This window comes from Leucopleurus acutus, assembly GCF_964270905.1.
Source record: "Leucopleurus acutus genome assembly, chromosome: 8".
In the NCBI taxonomy this organism is placed as follows: Eukaryota; Metazoa; Chordata; class Mammalia; order Artiodactyla; family Delphinidae; genus Leucopleurus; species Leucopleurus acutus.
In genome coordinates, this window is record NC_139151.1 from 61,486,339 (window position 1) to 61,507,150 (window position 20,812).

General features: G+C 42.3%; 1 protein-coding gene across 1 annotated transcript; it reads right to left on the bottom strand.

Annotated features, from left to right (window-relative positions):
- Window positions 1-19,031: 19,031 nt before the first annotated feature.
- Window positions 19,032-20,506, bottom strand: MRPL17 (mitochondrial ribosomal protein L17). The gene is made up of 3 exons (XM_082845824.1): window positions 20,298-20,506; window positions 19,914-19,982; window positions 19,032-19,544 (listed from the first exon to the last, which is right to left on the bottom strand). Exons 1-3 carry the CDS (start codon window positions 20,469-20,471, stop codon window positions 19,269-19,271), a joined length of 519 nt encoding a protein of 172 aa, XP_082701950.1. The 5' UTR covers window positions 20,472-20,506; the 3' UTR covers window positions 19,032-19,268.
- Window positions 20,507-20,812: the final 306 nt, after the last annotated feature.

The window sequence follows — 20,812 nt, forward strand, 5'->3', positions numbered from 1 at the left end:
GTTCTCCTTCCCTCACTTCCTCTTTCATCCCAAAGTTGAGGCTCCAGATGGAGGGTTTTGGAACGAGGAGATTTAGGGATGGTGGTCTCACTCAGGGTATACTCCTCAGAAAAGGAAAGCGAGATGGAAACTAGGCAAGGAGGTGGGAAGGGGCTTGAGGGGCCAACTGGCAGAGAAAATGGAAAGAAGTAAATCAGAGGCAGACAGTATTAAAGAACTGGAAGAGTTTTGATCCCTCCTCTTCTGTCCTTCCTGTGACTGAATATATAGGCTGTGAGTCCAAAGGTATTCTGACTTGAGACATGTGCAAATGGCACAAAGAAATCAGGAACTTCTGGGGTGAGAGAACACACTTTCAGTTAAAGCAGAAGGGAGTGTGATTTTGAAAAAGAGGAGTGAAGAAGAGGCTGGAATCCTTGATAACATCCAGGTTTCTGGCTTGGGCAGCTGGGTGGATGGTGGTGACATTCACTGTGTTGGACAAAAGGAGCAGGAGTTGCTTGCAGGAGGCTGACTTAGAAAGATGATGACTTTCAATTTGGGCTGCTAACTTTGAAGTGTCTGTCGGGTAGGTAGGTCTGCAGCTTAGAAGAGTGGTCTGGGATGGACATAAATATTTGGGAGTCATCTGCAAAGACCGTATAAGCTTGAATATAGGGTGAGGTTTTTGCTGTTTTGTTTTTCTAAAATCATCCCAAGGAAAGAGGGAGTAACCTTATATTTGAGTCCTTACAAAGTCTCTCATATTACAGGGTTTGCTCTCATTTACTTTATTTTGAACAACAAACCACTGGATAAAGCAGTATGGTATGGTGACTAAGCTTGTGGACTCTGGGGCCAGACTGCCTGGCTTGGGGTCCAGACCCTGCCATTTACAAGCTGTGTGGCTTTTAAAAAGTTACTTAGCCTGTCTCTGCCTCAGTTTTCTCATGTATTAAGTGGGGCTAAGGGTTAAATTATTTAATATATATAAAATGCTTCGTACCTGGCACATAGTAAGTGCTCCATAAATGCTAACTATTTTTACTGTTTGGGCGAGACCCATTAACCTGAAATGTCCTCAACAATGCTATTTTGGATGCCTGTATAGGTCATTTCCCACAGAATCAATAGTCACAGCTTTGATAGCTATTCCTGGTAACAGTCTCACAACTGCATGTGTTGAATGTTTCTAAATATGCTTTATAAAAAGTGCCTTTAAAAGTAATACTGTAGTACTTGGGAGGGGCTTCTAGGCTGCTGGAAATACTCTCTTTCTTGACCTGAGTGATGTTATATGGATGTTTTACTTTGTGACAATTCATTGAGCCAAACACTTATGACTTGGGCCATTTTCTGTATGAATATTATACTTCAGTAAAAAAAAAATTAACAATTAAAAAGTTTTTTTAAAAGGCAAAACATTAAGTGACTTTTAGAGGTCATGAATATATTGCAGGATGCATGCCAAACACCAGCTGCCCTAGAGTGATGCAAATGGGGACCTGTGACTTGGGATACAGTTTCCAATGACTGCATCACAAATGGATTCAAATTGTGCTGTGTCCTCTCCGAAATTCTCCACGTAGACTGAAGAGAAGATCATCTGTTCTGGAAAATAGGTAAGATGGCTGAAAAAGTGACCCTCATAATGGGAAAGATGCTGCTCTGGAGAACTCATGTTAAAAGTATGCATTAAATTGTTTATGGAATTATGAGAATGGAAAGAAAGCCATATTTATAAATCAATATATTATTTATAAATATTTATACTTCATGATGATATGTGAATTTAAATATATGTATAATAAAGTGAATTAACCGATAGAAGTAAACTTTTGGTTGTTTCATCCTCATCCCTGAAGGTATACAGTTTCAGGGTGATCAAAAAGCTTTTTGGATTTTCTCAGTAGGAAAATGAGGAATCACCTTGGGTTTGGGTTGGCTTATATGGGAAATGTGATAAATGGTAAATGAAGCTAAGGGAGTGAATAAGATTTCTCAGGAACAGCATGTACACTGGGAAGAGAAGGGGGCTAGGACAGACCCTAAAAAGCTCCAGCACTTAAAGGTTGAGGAGAGGAGGCACAGCCTTCAAAGGAGAGTGAGAAGGAGTAGCCAGAGAGGGAGAAGAAGGGGAGGAGGCAGTGCCAATGAAGCCAAGGGAAAGCCAAGGGAAGCCATGGGACAGAGAGTGTTCATCAGGGTTGACTGACACAGAGGAGGCCAGGGAGGCAAGGACTGATACATATCCATTGGATTTGGCCAGAGGGAGACCACTGGTGACCTTGGGGACAACGGGGTGGGTGGAGAGGTCAGGGTGGAAACTAGTCAGCACTCAATAAAGGAGTTGGGTAGGGTGGAGGGGGGAACTGGAGACATGGAGTAGAGCCTGTTCTTTAAAGAGGCTTGACTACAGGAAAGGAGAGAGATCTATAGCAGGGGGAGGGGACAGGTGTTTTAGGGGGCCAGAGAGTTTTTCAAATAGGAGAACCTAAATTTTCTTACTTCCTTCTATTTACTGAAGACACATATAAGTGGCCAGCTTTATACTTAAGATACATAGCTAGGATATGACTAAGGAGCTCACAGTAAGCTGTGAAGACAGATCTGCACACTGGCACTGGGTAGTATAATGATAGAGGAAAGCATGGGATTGTGGGCATAGAGAGGATTCTTAATCTAGCCCAGGGGTGGGATGTCAGCAAATGGTGTCACAAAGATGATGCTGGAACTGGATCTTCAAAGATGAGTAGAATCGTAGCAGAGGGAGAAGTTGGAGAAAGGACTTTCAGGCAGAGTAAACAGCACCATGTTCAAAACCACAAGAGCATGAAAGAAAATAGCCTTTGGCCGTGGAGGCTGGTGTACAGGTGGTAAGTGTTGGTGGTTCCTGAGTACATTGACTTGGCTGGAGTGTAAGGCATACGGGCTGGTGCGAAAGGAGAAAACAAGAAGGGTAAGTGGGGTCAAATCATGGAGGATATTACCTATCATGCATATAGTCCAGGCTCTGAGAAGCCATTGTAAGGTTTATTTAATAAGGGAAATGGTCAGATTTTGTGACATCAGCATCATTTTGGCTTCAATACTAAGGATCAAAGGAAAATAGACAAGAGTCAGTTTCAATTGCCCAGCTTGTAATGAGGATCTAAACTAAGCTAGTGGTCATGGGATTAGAAAAGAGGAGTAAGATATGAGAGAAGTTACAGAGACTACAATTGTTGGTGGCTGACTAGATGTGAGGAGTGGTGGTGCAGGAGGAGTGTAGTGCAAGATGACTTCCATCTTCCTGGGACGTACATTAGTGATGTTACTCATGATGTTTGGGAAGAAAAGGATGAGCAGGTTTGAGAGGAGAGACATACCTCTCCTCTCAATGATGATTGAGAACTAAGAGTTCTCAATGAATTTGGTTTTGTACCATAATGAATTTGGTTTTGTACATGGTGACTTTAAGATGTATGTGAGATATCCAAATGAAGATGTCTAGGATGTGGTTGAGTATAAAATTTGGAACTCAGGTGAGCTGAGGATAGATATTTTGGAGACATCAGTCTATCAGTCTATAGTGGTTAAGTGGAACCATGAGAATGGATGTTGTCACCTCCAGAGAATATGTAGTGAAAAGAGGGCCTGGGCAGCATTAAGGGTAGATAACAAAAGAAGAGCCATGAAGGGGATTGGGAAGAGCAGCCAATGAGGTAAGAATTGAACAAGAGAGTAGTGCCCAATGTGTTATCATAGAAGCCAAGGAAGGAAACAGCTACTAGAATGAGAGTTGCCAGCAGAGTAAAAATACCACAGTAATATGAAGTCTGATAGGTCTCCATTAGACTTTGGAATTAGGATGTGGCTGATGGTCTTAATGATTCAAAGACAGGAGAGGAAGAAGAAAAAAGCTGGAGGCATCACACTTCCTGATTGCAAACTGTATTACACAGCTATAGTAATCAAAACAGTATATCTGCATAAAAGAAGACACATAGATCAATGGAACAGAATAGAGAACCCAGAAATAAACCCATGCATATGTGGTCAATGTTTTTTTAATATTTAAAAATATATATTTATTTATTTATTTGGCTGCATCAGGTCTTAGTTGTGGCACACGGCATCTTTGTTGCCACGTGTGGGACCCTGTGGGATCTTCGTTGCAGCATGTGGGATCTTTTTTTTTTTTTTTAATTTTTTTTAGTTGTGGCATGCGAACTCTTAGTTGCGGCATGTGGGATCTAGTTCCCTGACCAGGGATAGAACCCGGGCCCCCTGCATTGGGAGCGCAGAGCCTTAGCCACTGGACCACCAAGTCCCTGTAGTCAATTAATTTTTAATAAAGGTGCCAAGAATACACAATGGGGAGAGGATAGTGTCTTTAATAAATGGTGCTGGGAAAACTGGATATCCATGGGCGAAAGAATGAAACCAGACCCTTATCTGACACCATACTCAAAAATCAACTCAAAGTGGATTAGATTTGAACATTAGGAACTGGAACGATATATAAGTCCTAGGAGAACTTCAACATAGGGGGTAAGCTGCTTGACATTGGTCTTCGCAATTACTTTTTTGGATTTGACACTAAAAGCAAAGGGAGCAAAAATTAACAAGTGGGGCCACATCAAACTGAGAATCTTCTGCATATCAAAGGAGACTGTCAACAAAATGAAAAGGCAACCTATGGAAGGGGAGAAAATATTTGCAAACTACGTATCAGCTAAGGGGTTAATATCCAAAATATACAAGGAACTCATACAACTCAAGAGCAAAAAACCAAATAACCCAATTTAAAAATAGGCAAGGGATCTTAATAGATCTTTTTCCAAAGAAAATATACAAATGTCCAATAGGCACATGAAAAGTTGTTCAACATCACTAATCATCACGAAAATGCAAATCAAAACCACAATGAGATATTACCTTATACCTGTTAGGATTGCTGTTATCAAAAAAAAAGACATAAAAAATGCTGGCAAGGATGTGGAGAAACAGTGAACCCTTGGACACTGCTGGTGGCGATGTAAACTGGTACAGCCACTATGGCAAACATTATGGAGTTTCCTCAAGAAATTTTAAAATAGAACTACCATATGATCCAGCAATTCTGCTTCTGGGTATATCCAAAGGAAATGAAATCACTATCTCAAAGAGATATCTGCACCTCATGTCCATTGCAGCATTATTCACAAAAGCCAAGACATGGAAACAACCTAAGTGTCCGTTGGTGGACAGATGAATAAATAATATTCATTTATGCTGAATATAAGAAAGAATATAAATATTCTTTCCAGAATAAAGAAAGGATGCTAGTGAGACAGGAGGATGAAGAACTACTACTCAGTGAGTGCAGCAAGGAAAGAGAGAAAGGATGGGTAACAGGAAGCTGAGAGGAGGAGTGGGGAAGGGAAGGATTGAGGAACAGTTGCTGAGAAGTAAGCAGTGGGACCTCGTTTAACACCGCAGGTAAAGAGCTGATGGACAGGCAATGGCTAATGGAGCAAGGTCCCAGAGGAGAGAGGAGAGTCTGAGGAATTAACCATGGCTACAGGAAGGAATTGGTTTTTAACCTAGAGAGGTACCTCCTCCTTCAAGACTGAAAGGGAAGATGGGTGAGGATGCAGATAAGTCCATGCATGAGGGTATGATGGCAGTGCAGAAGGAGGATGGACAGGGTGGGAATTTGAGGCCATCATACCTGGTGATCCCATTCTCTCTGGAGGGGAGTTGGAGTTTGTGAAAAATGGGGCTTGAGGGAGGCAGTATGTTAGTGATTTTGAGGGAAGTGTTAAAGGAATGGAGACACTGTTAAGAGGAATGATGGCTGGTGGCCTTACAGGCTTAAAGGACCATGGAGTTGAGGATGCTGGTGAGAGAACAAAGGGTACAGGCACAGCTATACTAAAGTCTTTGATGAAAAAGAAAGGTCATTTCATGACAACACTGAGGAGGGTAGAGGCTTGAATAACAAGATGGTATGATTCTCAAAGACTGGGGGGAGGTGTGGAAAAGTACTTATGTGTGTTTGGGCCCTAGGGAGCCCCAAGAGTGGAGACAACTTCTCTCTCCTCCCTAGACTTGTGGCAGAATGTGAAGAAATGATGTACTTAAACAAAGCCAACTCTGTTAGAGGAAGTGGAGACTCGGGGGTGTATAATGGGGCTGAGAATTTAGGGGTTTCAGAACAGGAGAGATTGGGAGGAGAGTCCACGATGGAAAGGGCTAAACTCTGGGAAGCAGTGGAAGGACAAATTAACCAGGGGCAAGGAAGGACAGATGAATGTGGGGAAGATCGAATGGAAAAGGAAAGATGACCCAAAAGGGCTGCCTTGTAAATGATGCTCCTGAATGACAAGGATGGGAGGCTAACAATTCTCACTGGCTCTGTTATCCAATTGTTCCTTCTTAGTGCGTGAGGAGGCACCGGGCAGCATCATTGCTTGGTTGCAGACTGCTCTGAGACTGAGCCCCCGTTCAAATGCTCATGAGAGACCACAGTCATTAGCACTCTTCAGTAGAGCCCAGCCCTGGAGAAAGTGAGAAGGAGTATTAAAAAAATGGCCAGAGTCCAGCACTGTTTGAGCTGGGATCTTCCAAGACCAAGTATGTTTTCCAGGCTCTGAAGGATTTCAATTCCCTGCAGAGACTCTAGGAAAGAAAAAAGGAGACTCTCAATTCTCTCCCACAGGGCAGGAGCCAGAGAAGGCAGAACCAGATGGAATCTAGAACACAGGTGGAGGGATTAAATGTGGAGAAGAGGAAGGACTCCTATCCTCTGGGATAGGAAGTAAGGAGAGCCAGTTCTCTGAATTTCAGTTCACAGAATGATCAATTTGCTGAAATTCACCAATTTTCTCAATTTACCAAAATTTTGTTTCTTTTAATTATGTGTAAAGTTTACAACAATTGCATGGTTGTATGGATTTTAACTACTTTTGAACATTTCTACAAATTAGCAGTTGACTCATTTGAAGTGTAGTTTAGCTCAGTTTTAGTTTTAATTTATTTGCTGTTTCACTGAAGTCATTTTGCCATGGCTGGCCAAAGTTCAGTGTAATCTAAAATTTTCCTTACTTTGAATCTAAACTTTTGAGAATGAGAAGTTCTTGTGTATTTTGTTCTACACGTGTTGTGCAACGACTCAAATGTCAAATATAAACAATCTTGCGGGGAGCGGGGTTCTCTCTTTCAAAACATTTTCAATCTAATAATTTTCCTTTTTAAAAACACTTTTTTGTGCACTTATAATTTTAATAGGAATATAGATATGGGCTGAAATATGGCCATACTGTATTTCCATACTGGTTGGTAAATGGAATTAATAGTTACTACAGTAAGTGATAAAATTAATTATATAAGTTCATTAGTTCAAAATAATTGTTCTAAGATCTCATGATGACCATTGATGAATGGGCCTCCTGCCATAGTGACATCAAAGAAACATTTGTAGAATTTCTGCCAGTCCCCTTCATGTCACAATAGGATGACTGTAGGAATATCTCTGCTTATTCTTATCCTTGATTATGTAGTTGCTACTACTTCTAAATAAAGTTTTTACTTTGATTTTATTTATTTGTTTAAGTAACAGTTTTATTGAGATACAATTTATATACCATAAAGTTCATCCTTTTAAACTGTATAGTTCACAGTGGTTTTTAGTATATTCACAGTTGTATATCCATCAACCACAATCAAATTCCAGAATGTTTTCATTGTTCCAAAAGAAACCCCATACTCATTAGCAGTTACTCCCCATTTCCTTCTCCCTTCAGCCCCTGGCAACTAATAATCTGTTTTCTGTTTCTGTGGATTTGCTTATTTTGGGTATTTCATATAAATGGAATCATACAATAGGTAGCCTTTTGTGTCTGGCTTCTTTCACTTATCCTATTTTTGAAGTTCATCTATGTTGTAGAATACATCAGTATTTCATTCTTTTTTATGACAGAATAATATTCCATTCTATGGATATATCACATTCTGTTTATTCATTCTTCAGTTGATTGACATTTAGATTTTTTGCCCTTTTTGGCTATTATGAATAATGCTGCTGTGAACATTTGCATACAAGTTTTTGTGTAGACGTACTTTTTCAATATCGTTGGGTATATACCTAGGAGTGGAATTGCTGGTATGATACACATTGTAACTATGTATTATAAACTATGTTCACCATTTTGAGGAAATATTTGAGGAAATGTGGCCAAACTTTCCTACAGCAACTTCACCATTTTACCTTTCTACCAGGAGTGTATGAGGGTTCCAATTTCTCTACATCCTTGCCAACACTTGTTATTGTTTATCTTTTTTATTATAATCATCTTAGCGGGTATGAAGTGGTATCTCATTGTGGTTTTGATTTGCATTTCTCTAATGACTAATGATGTTCAGCCTCTCTTTGTATGCTTATTGGCTATTGGGTAACTTCTTCTCTGGCTTCTTTCAAGATTTTCTATGTCTTTTATTTTCTGTGGTTTGAATATTTTCTGTAGTTTAAATATTCTGCAGTTTTGTACACCTAGGTGTAGATTTTTTCAGTGTCTATTTTGATGTCTTCTGAGCTTTCTGGATCTGTGGTTTGGTGTCTGTCATTAATTTCAGAAAATTCTCAGTGATTATTACTTCAAATGTTTCTTCTGTTTCTCTCTCTCTTTCTTCTCCTCTGGTATTCCCATTACATACATTTTGTTATTGTTCCACAGTTCTTGTTATTGTCCCACAGTTCTTGGATATTCTGTTCCTTAAATAATTATCTTATTTTCTTTTAAAAACTTTTTTAAATTGAATGATTCTTTAAATTCTGTAGTGCTTTAAATTTTCAAGTTTCACACACGATTTCATATAATCACATTAAATAACCCTTTTTTTCCCCACCCCTACGTTGCCCCTTCTCCCTCTCATTTTCCTTTTGTTGCTTTTGTTTTTGGCATTCTATCTAAGAAATCATCATCTAATCCAAGGACAAGATTTACTGCTATTTTTTTTAACAGTTTTATAGTTTTAGCTCTTTTTTAGGTCTATGATCCATTTGAATTAATTTTTGTATGTGGTGTGAGGTAGTGGTCCAACCTTAATTTTTTACATGTGGATAGCTGGTTCTATCATTATTTGTTAAAAAGACTTGTCTTTCCTTATTTGATTTTCTTGTCATCCTTGTTAAGAAAAAAATCACTATAAATCTAAGGGTTTATTTCTGACCTCTCAATTCTGTTTCCTTGATCTACATGTCTGTCCTTATGCCAGTACCACACAGTCTTGATTACTTTGTAGAAGTTTTAAAATGAGGAAGTATGAGTCCTCCCACTTTGTTCTTTTTCAAGATTATTTTGTGTGGCTATTCTGAGTCTCTTGAATTTCCATATGAATTTTAGTATTTCTGCAAAAAAAAAAAAAAAGCCGCATGGATGGTGTTGAATCTCTAAATCAATTTGGGGAGTATCTGCACCTTAACAAATATTAAGTCTTCAAATCCAGGAACATGTGTTATCTTTACATTATTTAGGCGTTTTACATTTTCTCTTAATAATCTTTTGTAGTTTTCAGTGTGTGAGTCTTGTACTTCTTTTGTTAAATTTATTCCTAAACATTTTATTCTTTTTGATGCTATTATAAATGGAATTGTTTTCTTAATTTATTTTTTGGATCATTCTTTGCTAGTGTGTAGAAATATAATTGATTTTTGTATACTGATTGATTTCAGAATGGTAACCAACCTTGTATTTCTGGTGTAAAGCTCACTTGGTCCTAGTGTATAATTCTTTTTTTATGTTGTTGGATACAGTTTGCTAGTATTCTGTTGGCAAATTTTGCAACAATTATTCATAAGGGATATTGATCTTCTCTTGCAATGTCTTTTTCTGGTTTTAGTATCACGGTAATAATGGCTTCACAGAATGAGTTAGTGCTGTTTTTAACTTTGTTTAATCCCTAGATTTTTTTTATCAGCTTGATCAAATAAGTATTATATATTCATTTTAGGCATCTGAATCCTAAGTTTCTGATATGAGTATCACACACAAAAGTGACATTCAACAGAGTTTGATTGAAATCTGGTTATACAACAGACCGAATGAGAAGACTCTGGTTAAACTAAAACTAAACTAAATCAAGCTGAAATTAATTGAAAACTAAAACTAAAAAAAAAACAACCAAAAGAAAAAAGAGTGAATCCATAAGGTTATTAAATCTTTCCACACAACACAATTTCTATAAATTTTATACATTATTGATAGAAACAAATTTTTGGTGAGTTGATAACTCTACCAAATAGATTTTGGTGCTCAAAACTAACAATTTTTTTTTTTTTTTTTGCAGTACACGGGCCTCTCACTGTTGTGGCCTCTCCCGTTGCGGAGCACAGGCTCCAGACGCGCTGGCTCAGTGGCCATGGCTCACGGGCCCAGCCGCTCCGCGGCATGTGTGATCTTCCCAGACCGGGGCACGAACCTGTGTCCCCTGCATTGGCAGGTGGACTCTCAACCACTGCGCCACCAGGGAAACCCTAAAACCAACAATTTTTAAACTTGATAACTTTGGAAAATTTGATGAATTGAGCTTTTGGGAGCATGGTCATTGGATGAACTGTCTTCAGTGAATAGATTTTCAACTTATTGCCTAGTTCTTAGATATAGATAAAGATCAGGAGGGTAGGGAATTGAGAAGACCATGCCTACAGACTCCTTTTTTTTTTCTGGGAAGTAGGAGGTGAAGTTAAGTGCTTATACTAAAAGATGAAGATGATACAAAGAGTTTAAGAAAAGTGGAGAAAGTTTGCAGGGGTCAAAGAGATGGTAGGATTGAGCAATCCAGGCTTGTTGTGTTCAGGGCCTGATTCTGTTGATCCCAGTGCCAGTGGTTGTGTGCTATTGTTTGTTCCTGGGAGCTCTTAGTGATGAGGGCACAGGAGTAGAGAAATCTGGTAATTAATAAGTGGGTGGGAGAGAAAGACATGGGGTTGAGTAGGGGCTGCCATGAGAACAGATGAAGTTGGATCATGATATCCAGGCTGGGTTGGAAAGGAAGAAAGGCCCGGTATATACAGGGAGCAATGAGTTCAGAGGACTAGAGTTTCTAGAGTTTGAAAATTTGATATGTGTGCAAAGGGAGATCCAGAGGCAAGAAGCTGGGTTTAGAGAGTGAGATTCTGGAGGATAAAGCTTCAGGGCTAAAGTAGATCTGGTCATGAAAGGGTCAAAGGCCTGGTAAACAGAGCACGCTGGATTGATGGGCTTCAGTAGGAGAGAACAATAAAGAACTATGGGGCCAGAGTCTTTTTTTTTAAATAAAATTTTAAAAATTTTATTTATTTATTTATTTATTGGCTGCATTGGGTCTTTGTTGCTGAGCACGGGTTTTCTCTAGTTGCAGCGAGTGGGGGCTACTCTTCGTTGTAGTGCATGGGCTTCTTATTGTGGTGGCTTCTCTTGTTGTGGAGCACGGGCTCTAGGCACACAGGCTTCAGTAGTTGCAGCACACGGGCTCAGTAGTTGCAGCATGCAGGCCCTAGAACGCGCGGGCTTCAGTAGTTGTGGCGTGTGGGCCCAGTGGTTGTGGCACACGGGCTTAGTTGCTCTGCGGCATGTGGGATCTTCCCAGACCAGGGATTGAACCTGTGTCCCCTGCATTGGCAGGCTGATTCTTAACCACTGTGCCGGCAGGGAAGTCCAAGGGGCAGAGTGTTGAATGGGGCATCCAAGGTTGGGATGGTGAGTAAGACTCTGGGCCTAAGACTTGAATGAATGTGTGAGTGATCAGAAGCTGTCTTCCCCCACCTTCACCCCCCGTCAGCCTGGCATGAATGGCCCAGTCTGTTATAAAAAAGACAGATGTGGGGTAGGGTTCTTAGTGTTACAAAACCCCTCCAGAATTTTGACTTTTCCTGTACTTGCTTTTATCTCTGCTAGCTCCATGTTGACTTCTCAGTCATGTTCGGAATTCCTGATATTTTGTCTGTCTGCTGTAGCCCATCCTGTTAGGTCTGAGACTGACGGAATTTAACGATTCATTTTGTGACTAGCTCTGGGCTATACACTGTGTATGTTTTCTCCACAAAGGCAGACACGTTCAAACTGCAAGCTTGCCAACCGACTTCCTGTACGTTGGGCCAGCAGGTGCTTTAGGCATCCTGTAGCAGCTAAGGCCAAGAACATCAGGAGGAGGTGGTCAACCAAGGTCTTGAGTCTCCAGAGAAAAGAGGCTTTACATAAAGGTGGAGGAGCCATGGAAGCCACAGTGGCAAACGACAAAGCTCTCTTCCATCCCCTTTGCCCTCAACACAAGATTTTGGACTTTTCCCTCAAACCTATATAAACCCTTAAGTGTCTTATCTCCATAACTAAGGCCTGTCTTATCTCCATAACTAAGGCCATAATAAGTACTCACTATAAAATTGTCTTAGTCTGTTTGGGCTGTTATTACAAAATACTGCAGACTGGGTAATTTATAAACAATAGAAATTTATTTCTCATAGTTCTGGAGGATGGAAAGTCCAAGATCGAGGTACTAGCATGGCTGCGTTCTGGTGAGGACCCTCGTGCAGGTTCACAGCCAGCACCTTCTCACTGTGCCCTCTCATGGTGCAGGGAGCAAGAGATCTCTGTGGAGTCTCCTTTATAAGAACAATATTCCCATTTGTGAGGCTTCCACCCTCATGACCTAAGCACCTTCCAAAGGCCCCACCTCCCAATACCATCAAATTGGGCATTAGGATTTCAGCATATGAATCTGGGTAGGGGTGTGACACAAACATTCAGACCATAGCAAAAAATAAATACATTAATCTTCAAAATTCATTTTTTTTTTTTTTTCGGTACGCGGGCCTCTCACTGCTGTGGCCTCTCCCGTTGCAGAGCACAGGCTCCGGACGCACAGGCTCAGCGGCCATGGCTTACGGGCCCAGCCGCTCCGCGGCATGTGGGATCTTCCCGGACCGGGGCACGAACCCGTGTCCCCTGCGTCGGCAGGCGGACTCTCAGCCACCGCGCCACCAGGGAAGCCCCCAAATTCACTTTTTAAATCTCCTTTCCTCTCAAGTTGCTGCCGTATCTTCTCTTTTCATTGTCACCAAACTTTTCCAGTTGTCTTTATGGTTTCTGCTTTTGCCCCTCTCAAGAGACCGCTCCATTAGAGGCCAACAGTGAACATCCTAATTTTTAAGTCCAATGGCCAAAGATACTCATTAAACCACTATTCTGGAGCCTGGCCAACATTAGGTTCTAAGAATACAAAAATCATCTAGTGTCTGTCCTTAGGACCTCAGAATCTGAGGGAGATGTTTTTGACCCCACCTCCCTTGGATTTTGAGATACCAGTGTTCTAGCTGTAGTCCTTCTTTTCACCCTCCTCCGAGGGCTTCTCTTTTTTTCTGTCTGGCCTTTGAATATTGGCTCTATCCTTTTTCTTTTACTTTTACTCTATATTTTTTGTCTGGGAAATCTCATCTAGTCCAATTGCTTCAATTTCCTCCTATGTGTGAATAGCACATCTGTATTGCTGGCTTACCTATATCCTTTGAGCTCCAGAACAACTGTTCACAAGACAACTCTGTAACATGAATACATTTACAACAAAGCTCATCACAGAATCTCAGACCTGCTTCTCCTCTGCTATCCTCATTCTCTGTGAATGGAATTACTTCACCCAACTGCCCAAGTAGAAACTTGGTATCGTGCTTGACTCTTAACTTCTTCCTCTACCTCGTGTAGTCACACACGATGTCTAGTCTATTCTATCTCCTGTATATCTGTTTGATCTGTTGGCTTCTCTCCTTCCCCCCTGCTTCTGGCCTAGTCTAGCCTTCTCTCAACTCCCCTTGGATTCCTTAACTAGCCTCCTATTCGGTTTCCTTGCTTCTAGTCTTGGCCCCTAACCCATCTTCCGGTCTGATGGAAGAATGATATTTCTGAATTGTAAATCTGATCCCTTTTCTCTCCATTTAAAAATCCTTCAGTGGCTTCCCCTGGTCTTCAGGATAAAATCCAAGCACTTTATCATGTCTTACAGGGTCCTTTGTAACCTGATCTTGCCTGGCTTTCCTGCTTCATTTCCTCCACTTCTTCCTCAAAACTAAATCCCAGCTGTACCAAATTACTTACTTGGAATTTCTCAACCACTCCATTCTGTTCCATAATTCAGTGCACTTCTACCTACAGAGCTTGCTGCCTGGAATGCCCTCCCAGAGGACCTCTCTACCCAAAGCTTGATGAATGCTTATTCATTCTTCAAGATGCAGCCCTAGCATTGTTTCCTCTGAAAAGTTCCTTATTGACCTCCTCCTTTCTTGGTACTCCAGTATGCCTTGTGCACACCACTTTCTTAGCTACCTGTCTTACTATCTTACACTTATTCATGATCTGTCTCTCCAACTGGCCTGATGGGCCCAGGAGTCATCCCTGTATTCTCTATACTAGCACAGTGCTTTGAATGAAAAAGGACTATGCTTGCTAAATTCATTTGATAATTATTTTTTGAGTGTCTCTTATGTACAAGGAAGACACTGTACTGGGTACTGTGATGAATTTTGCAGGTTCTCTTTCCTCTCTGTAAGGCAATTTCTCAGTCTCCTTCATAGATTCTGCATCCTGTCTGTCCTCTAATGTCTGACCTCAGTCTCCTTTCCCTCTACATATACACTCTGAGTCATCCCATCCATTTCCTTAGCTTTAATTGCCAAGAACTCCCAAATCTCTTTTCCCGGCGAAGAACTCTTTCCTAATCTCCACATGCTCCCAGGGATCTCAAACTCAGCACATACAAAACTGAACTATTTTTCCTTTCTTTTGTTCCTTTTGGGATAAAAGGAAAAGATAACTGTAGGAAAGCTTCTGAGACCATTTTAAGGAGAAGCTAGAAATTAAGTCAGAACAATGGCATTGAGTTTTCAGTGACATCTCTAGGTACAGCATTTGCATTTTCATCTCCTTGAAGTGAATAGCAGTAAAACTTTAATGCTGTGCTTCCCATGCTGGGCTACACGGTGGTGTGCCAAGGCATATGTGAAGCCACAGCGTAAACAAGGCTCATCTTCTTAGAGCTTAGAGCATCAATTTTGATAGAATTGTGTGTGTATGTATGTGTGCAATGTACAATATTTAACTTGCAAGAACTAAAAACATTACTTTTATATTAAACAGATATACTGTGGAACAGAATACAAAATATCAGAAAAGGTGAAACTTCTTTCCTCAAAATATAAGCACACAGATCATTTTTATTATTAGGGTATCTCAAATTTAACTACCGAATTCATGTCCCTGAGTCAGAGAGCTACAATATGGCCCCACATTTAAGGGCACGGAGAGGAAAACCTTAAGGGTACAGACGTTACCCAGTAGTGAACAATGGGGAATCAGTGTTGCAGGAAGTTCATTTTCAGATGAAGTAAGAGGAAACTGGGGAAGGGAGGAGTTAGTAAACCTAAAATGCAGAGCTAGGCTGAAGAACTCAGTACAACAGACATTTATAGACGTCTATTTTGTTCCATGTTCTCTACTGGGTAGCCCAAGAGTTGATTAGGTATGTCCCCTACCCTCTAGGAATAAATCAGCTAGTTATGGGTGCTGAACAATGTAATTGTGCCATTGCTACAATGATGTATGTGTGAAACTGGACCACTGGAAAAGTCCCTAACTTAGCTTGCAGAATTCAGTGAATACTTCTCAGAAGAGGCATCAGATCAGCTTTTGGCTATGTCTTGGAAAATGTATAGGTATTTTCTGTCTGTAGGTAGGTTAGAAATATTTCAGGAAATTGAAATATGAAATGTGTGGGAAATGAATTAGACACATGCTTACATTCATGACTGTCATTATGAACACTTAAATCCCTGGAGAGGAAGGAGCCCATTTCTTCAGTCTTGGTATACTCAGCAGGGTAGCTTAGGACTGTGCCTGCACACAGTACCATGTTTATGGTTTTATACAGCTAAGCCAGGGAGTTGACTGTGTCATAGACAACATGTAGCTTACTCCTCCTCATTTAATAAACATATATTGAATCAGGTCCAGTGGTAGGTATAGAGTTACCCAGAAGAATGAGTCCCAGTTCCTGTCTTTGGGAGCTCAGTTGAGTGAAGGCGTCAGTCAAGCAGACAGGCTACTGTAGTAGAGTGTAATGAATGCTTTGACAGACATATGACCCAAGGGCTATTACTGCACCCAGGAATGGACCTAGCCCCATCTGGAGGATGATGTGGAATTTGGAGAAGGCCTCAAAGCAGTGACTTTGAGTAGAGATTTGAACGACGTGTAGGAGGTAATTTGAAACAGGGCAAGCACAATAGTAAAGGCACCATCATGCAAAAAGTTATGATATATTCAGAGAATAACAAGTTAATTTCCTGTGAAGGGTGGTAGCAGGTAATGGTAGGAGACGAGCCTGAGAGGTGACTGAGACCAGGCCATAGATGGCCTTTGTGCCATGACAGAAGCCTGGATTTTATCCAGCAAAGGTAATGGTGAATCACTGTAATGCTGGTTTAGATCAGTGTTTCTCAGAGAAGGTTGTAAAACATTAGTGAGTTGTAAAATCAACTTAGTGAATTGGGGCCATCATTTTAAAAAAGTAAACTAGAAGAGTAGACAATATCGATGCACATGATATTTGTACAAATAAATAATGTTTTGTGACGCTTTTGTTTCAATTACATATATACATGTCATTTCGTGTTCTGATGTGTTTTTTGATCTGTGGGTCATAGTAAAAAAAATTTGGGGAAACAATAAAGATTCAACAGTACAAAATAATTTACCAGATTACTTTCAGTAGAAATTAACAGAAAACTCAGGCACAAATGGGAGTAGTCACTAAAGATTCTTACTATATAGTATCTTTTAGTTGTTCTGACCTGCCACTCTAAGTGTCATCTTCAGCCTAGAGCCAGTTCCCTGTGTTTATCAGAATAACAAGCAATCTTACTCTTATCTAGCAGAGTTGAGCCTGGATTCTCATTGCCTCAAATTATTTAAGGCCTGTCCATCCCTGAATCCATCAATAGCTAGGGGATGGAAGTAGCAGGACTGCCTTAAACTAACCTGGGTGGATGTTTGGGAATTAACCCACTGCAGGGAATTGTAATGCAATGTGGTAAATCCAGTGCATTATGGGAATACCATAGTGGCACCTAGGGTCACAAAGTAATGAACTTAGGTGTGGAGATGGTCAGAGCAGTCATCCAGGAGATGCCAAAAGTTTGTGTACAAGGCAGGTAGGTAAAAGGGGGAGGGTTTTCTGGGTGGTAGATGAACAGAAGGTGTTAGGAAAAGACCTGCATAGGGAAACAGTCAAAATAAGGCCTTCCAAGCCTCTGGAGCATAAAATTAGAGGAAAGGGAAGAAGTTGGAGCAACGAGCAGGTGCCTACTCACCGAGGGGAGTCATGGTAAGGAATCTGGACTCTCCCTACAGGAAGAGAAGAGCCACTGGAGATCAAGCAGAGAATTAAGATAGCAAATTCCTATCACCATGGCTGCAGTGGGGAGGAAGGCAAGTTAGGAAGTTGTATTTCCGGGGGCCAGGAGGAAAAGCTGTGAGAGTCCAGACATAACTCACCTGTTACCGTTACTTAAAGATGTGGTTTTAATTTTAAGGAAAGAGCTTTCTCTAGGAGTCAAGGATGATTCCAAGACATCTGGCTGAGGTGAATGTTCGTACCAAAAAGATAAAAAGAGGGCAAATTTTTTTAGAGAAGCATTCAGAGTTGTAGGTTTATTCAATAAATGTTTTGAGGGCTTGCCTGGTGGCGCAGTGGTTGAGAGTCCGCCTGCCGATGCAGGGGACACAGGTTCGTGCCCCGGTCTGGGAAGATCCCACATGCCGTGGAGCGGCTGGGCCTGTGAGCCATGGCCGCTGAGCCTGCGCGTCTGGAGCCTGTGCTCCGCAACGGGAGAGGCCACAACAGTGAGAGGCCCGTGTACCGCAAAAAAATAAAAAATAAAAAATAAAAATAAATAAATAAATAAATAAATATTTTGAGTGTCTACTATACGTCACTCAAAATATAATGTCAGAAAGAGCTTTCTGGCAATAGTGTGAAAGACCAACTGGAGTAGAGTAAAAGAGATGAGACCCCTGTTGGGAGCAGATGAGTCTCAGACTAGGGCAGCTGTACTGAAATAGTACCAGAATAGCTCTGTCACTGAAGCTAATATCTGTCTGCTAGACCAGTGACCCCTCCACCCACAGCCTTTTTATCTCAGACAATGGATGAGTTTGGTGGGCCAAACCCCCTCTGTAGGTCTGGCCTAAGATAAAAATCTGTTTTTTCCACTTTACTAGAAAGGTGGGATTTGCTAGGCCTTGCTGTCATGTGTTCATGCAGGGATGACAGCTCCAAGTCTTCCCACGACTATCACCCCTGTCAAGCCTGAGTGTGAGGGATGCGCAGCCTGCCTGGGCCAAATCTGGCTTCACAGTAACTAGTGCACATAAAGGAACTTCCTACTTTTCATATGCCCTGACCATTCTGAAGCCGGATGTCCTTTTTCTGAGTTCCTGGAGAGGCCCAGATTGAAAACTTCCAGGAAATTCCCACAGGTTTAACTTCCTAATCTTCCTCCCACTTCAACCCTCTCCTTCACCCTTCCACTCCCACCCCAAGAGGAAGGAGCTTATCCTGGAGTCAACATCCTCTGCTGAACACTTCCGCTCCCTTGGCCAGGGTGGTGGTACATCTGAGTTCTCAGGTCCTCTCCTCTGAGGCCTATTTGGGGCTTGAGGTGAACACTTAAGGGTAATACGTGATCTTGTCCAGAAACAGAGGAATGGAACCTTGAAGGTTCCTAGAGTACCAGATTATTACAGAAAGTTCACTTCTAGATGTTCACCCTCCCACCCGTCAGGAGGTAATCCTTCTCTAAGAAATCCCTGGGGCTCAGTCTCTATGCTAGATATCAAAACTCAATCACCTCTGGGGGCTAAGTTTGGAATTACAGGATACATACCCCATATAATCTAGCATTAAAAAAAACAAAACTGTGCTAACCCAACCCAACCCAGATTTAAGAACCAGAAACATACACCATGAATTTACTATCCCACACAGACTGAGCATGTGGGTAGTTCTCATTCTCCAGAAATCCCAAGGGGAGGGGAAAAGAAAATCAGTTTACATATAGTCATACACTGAATTTTATCTGTTGTGCAAAGAGAAGGTTATCTGGCTCCCAGAAGGTTTTGGGCTCCAATCAGACAGTTCATTTTACAACTCAAGATCCAGTTCTTCTTAAGAGATTAAAAGCGCTCCCAAGGCCTGTGGATCATGGGCACTGATGAGGGCCACATACCCTTTGGCTCCAGTTAAATCTCTGGTGTTTGAACTGTGTGGGAGCTGTGGGTGCTTGCTTCCTGATCCTTCCGCAGCCCCTGAAGCAGCTGGTTTAGGAGTGTGAGGTTGCTGTCTCTGTGAGGAAGGGGCAGGGGTGGAAGGCAGTTCCCTTTATACTCGATCACTGCCATCTTGGCCCGATCCTGCTTATTCCGGTTTGGGATCTGCAGCATTCTCGTGTAGCCCCCATTCTGACCTTGGTACCGAGGGGCCAGTACGTGAAACAGCTTTGGGATCAAGTCTTTCTCCTGGAAGGGGAGAGTTATCCAGGAGACAGCAGAGTCAGGCACCACCGCAGAGATATTTAACTTTCAGCACTCCCAAAGGTAGGGTCCAAACACACACACACACACACACACACACACACACACACACACCCCTTCCCTCACCCTCTGATGTGGTAGAGTCAAAATTACACAGAGTGGATCAGTTACAGGCAGTTGTGCAGATTGAGATTCACACTGAATTCAACTTAGGACACACATCTCTAATTTAGTTCACATTTGTCCATAAGCGTGTGCCTTATCTTCATTCTGCCCAGTTCCCTTTCCTCTAACAACCCCCTCCCACTTAGGGAGCAAAGGATGAGATTTGGGAGGCAGACAGGATGCACTCACCGTGAGCCAGAAGTCAGCCATGCGCATGGCTCGTTCGTTGGTGTCTCCCAGCTTCCCATAGTCGATGAGCTGTGAGGACATAACATCACTGACCCAACCCGAGCAAGAAAGGAGGCCATCAATCTTACTCCTTAAATGCCGGACTGCAATCTACTCATTTCATACACTAGCAAAGCATCTCGCCAATTCAGGCAACCTCTAACTCCGCAGCCCTAACCAGTCTTCAATGAGAGGGGCCGGAGGAGTAGGTTCCGCTCACTGTATCAGGGGAATCAGCCTTCGGGCACAGCTTACCAGGGCGGTCCCAATTCTTCCCCAACTCCAGCCAGATCCCGCCTCCCCAGGCCAGACCCGCGAGAGGAACAAGAGGGTCCCGCCCCTCACCTTCTCCGCGTAGCCCCTCAGCTCGTCCACGCGCGCCCATGACGCCTCGATGCGTTCGTGTCGCACCAGTCCCGTGAGCAAGTTCTGCAGCAGGTGGATGCGGGATTCGGGACCAAGGCCCAGGCGGCGGAATACGCGGCCGTGAGAAATGGCAGCGGCGACCGACAGCCGCATGCTCCCAACTTCTTCCAGCCTCTGTGAGACCGGAACTGGAAACTCCAGGGGAGACGCGGCGGAGAGGCGGAGCTTAGAGGACGCATGCGCCATACATTGGTGCGTGGTGGACGTGTTTGCGCATGTGTATCAGAGCCTGCCTCGTTGGCAGACTGGGGGAGGGCGGGGAAGGGGCGTTGACTTCTTCCAGAGGAAGCGAGCCTGGTGGGGTTTGGAAACTGGGAACGCTCCCTGTCGGCCGGGGAACCAGGCGCCCCCTGGTGTGGAGTGGCCCGGCTGTCGGGTTTCACTGGTGCTGCGTCATTCGTCTTGTGGCCGGTAGGGCGCTGGCAAGGTCCGCC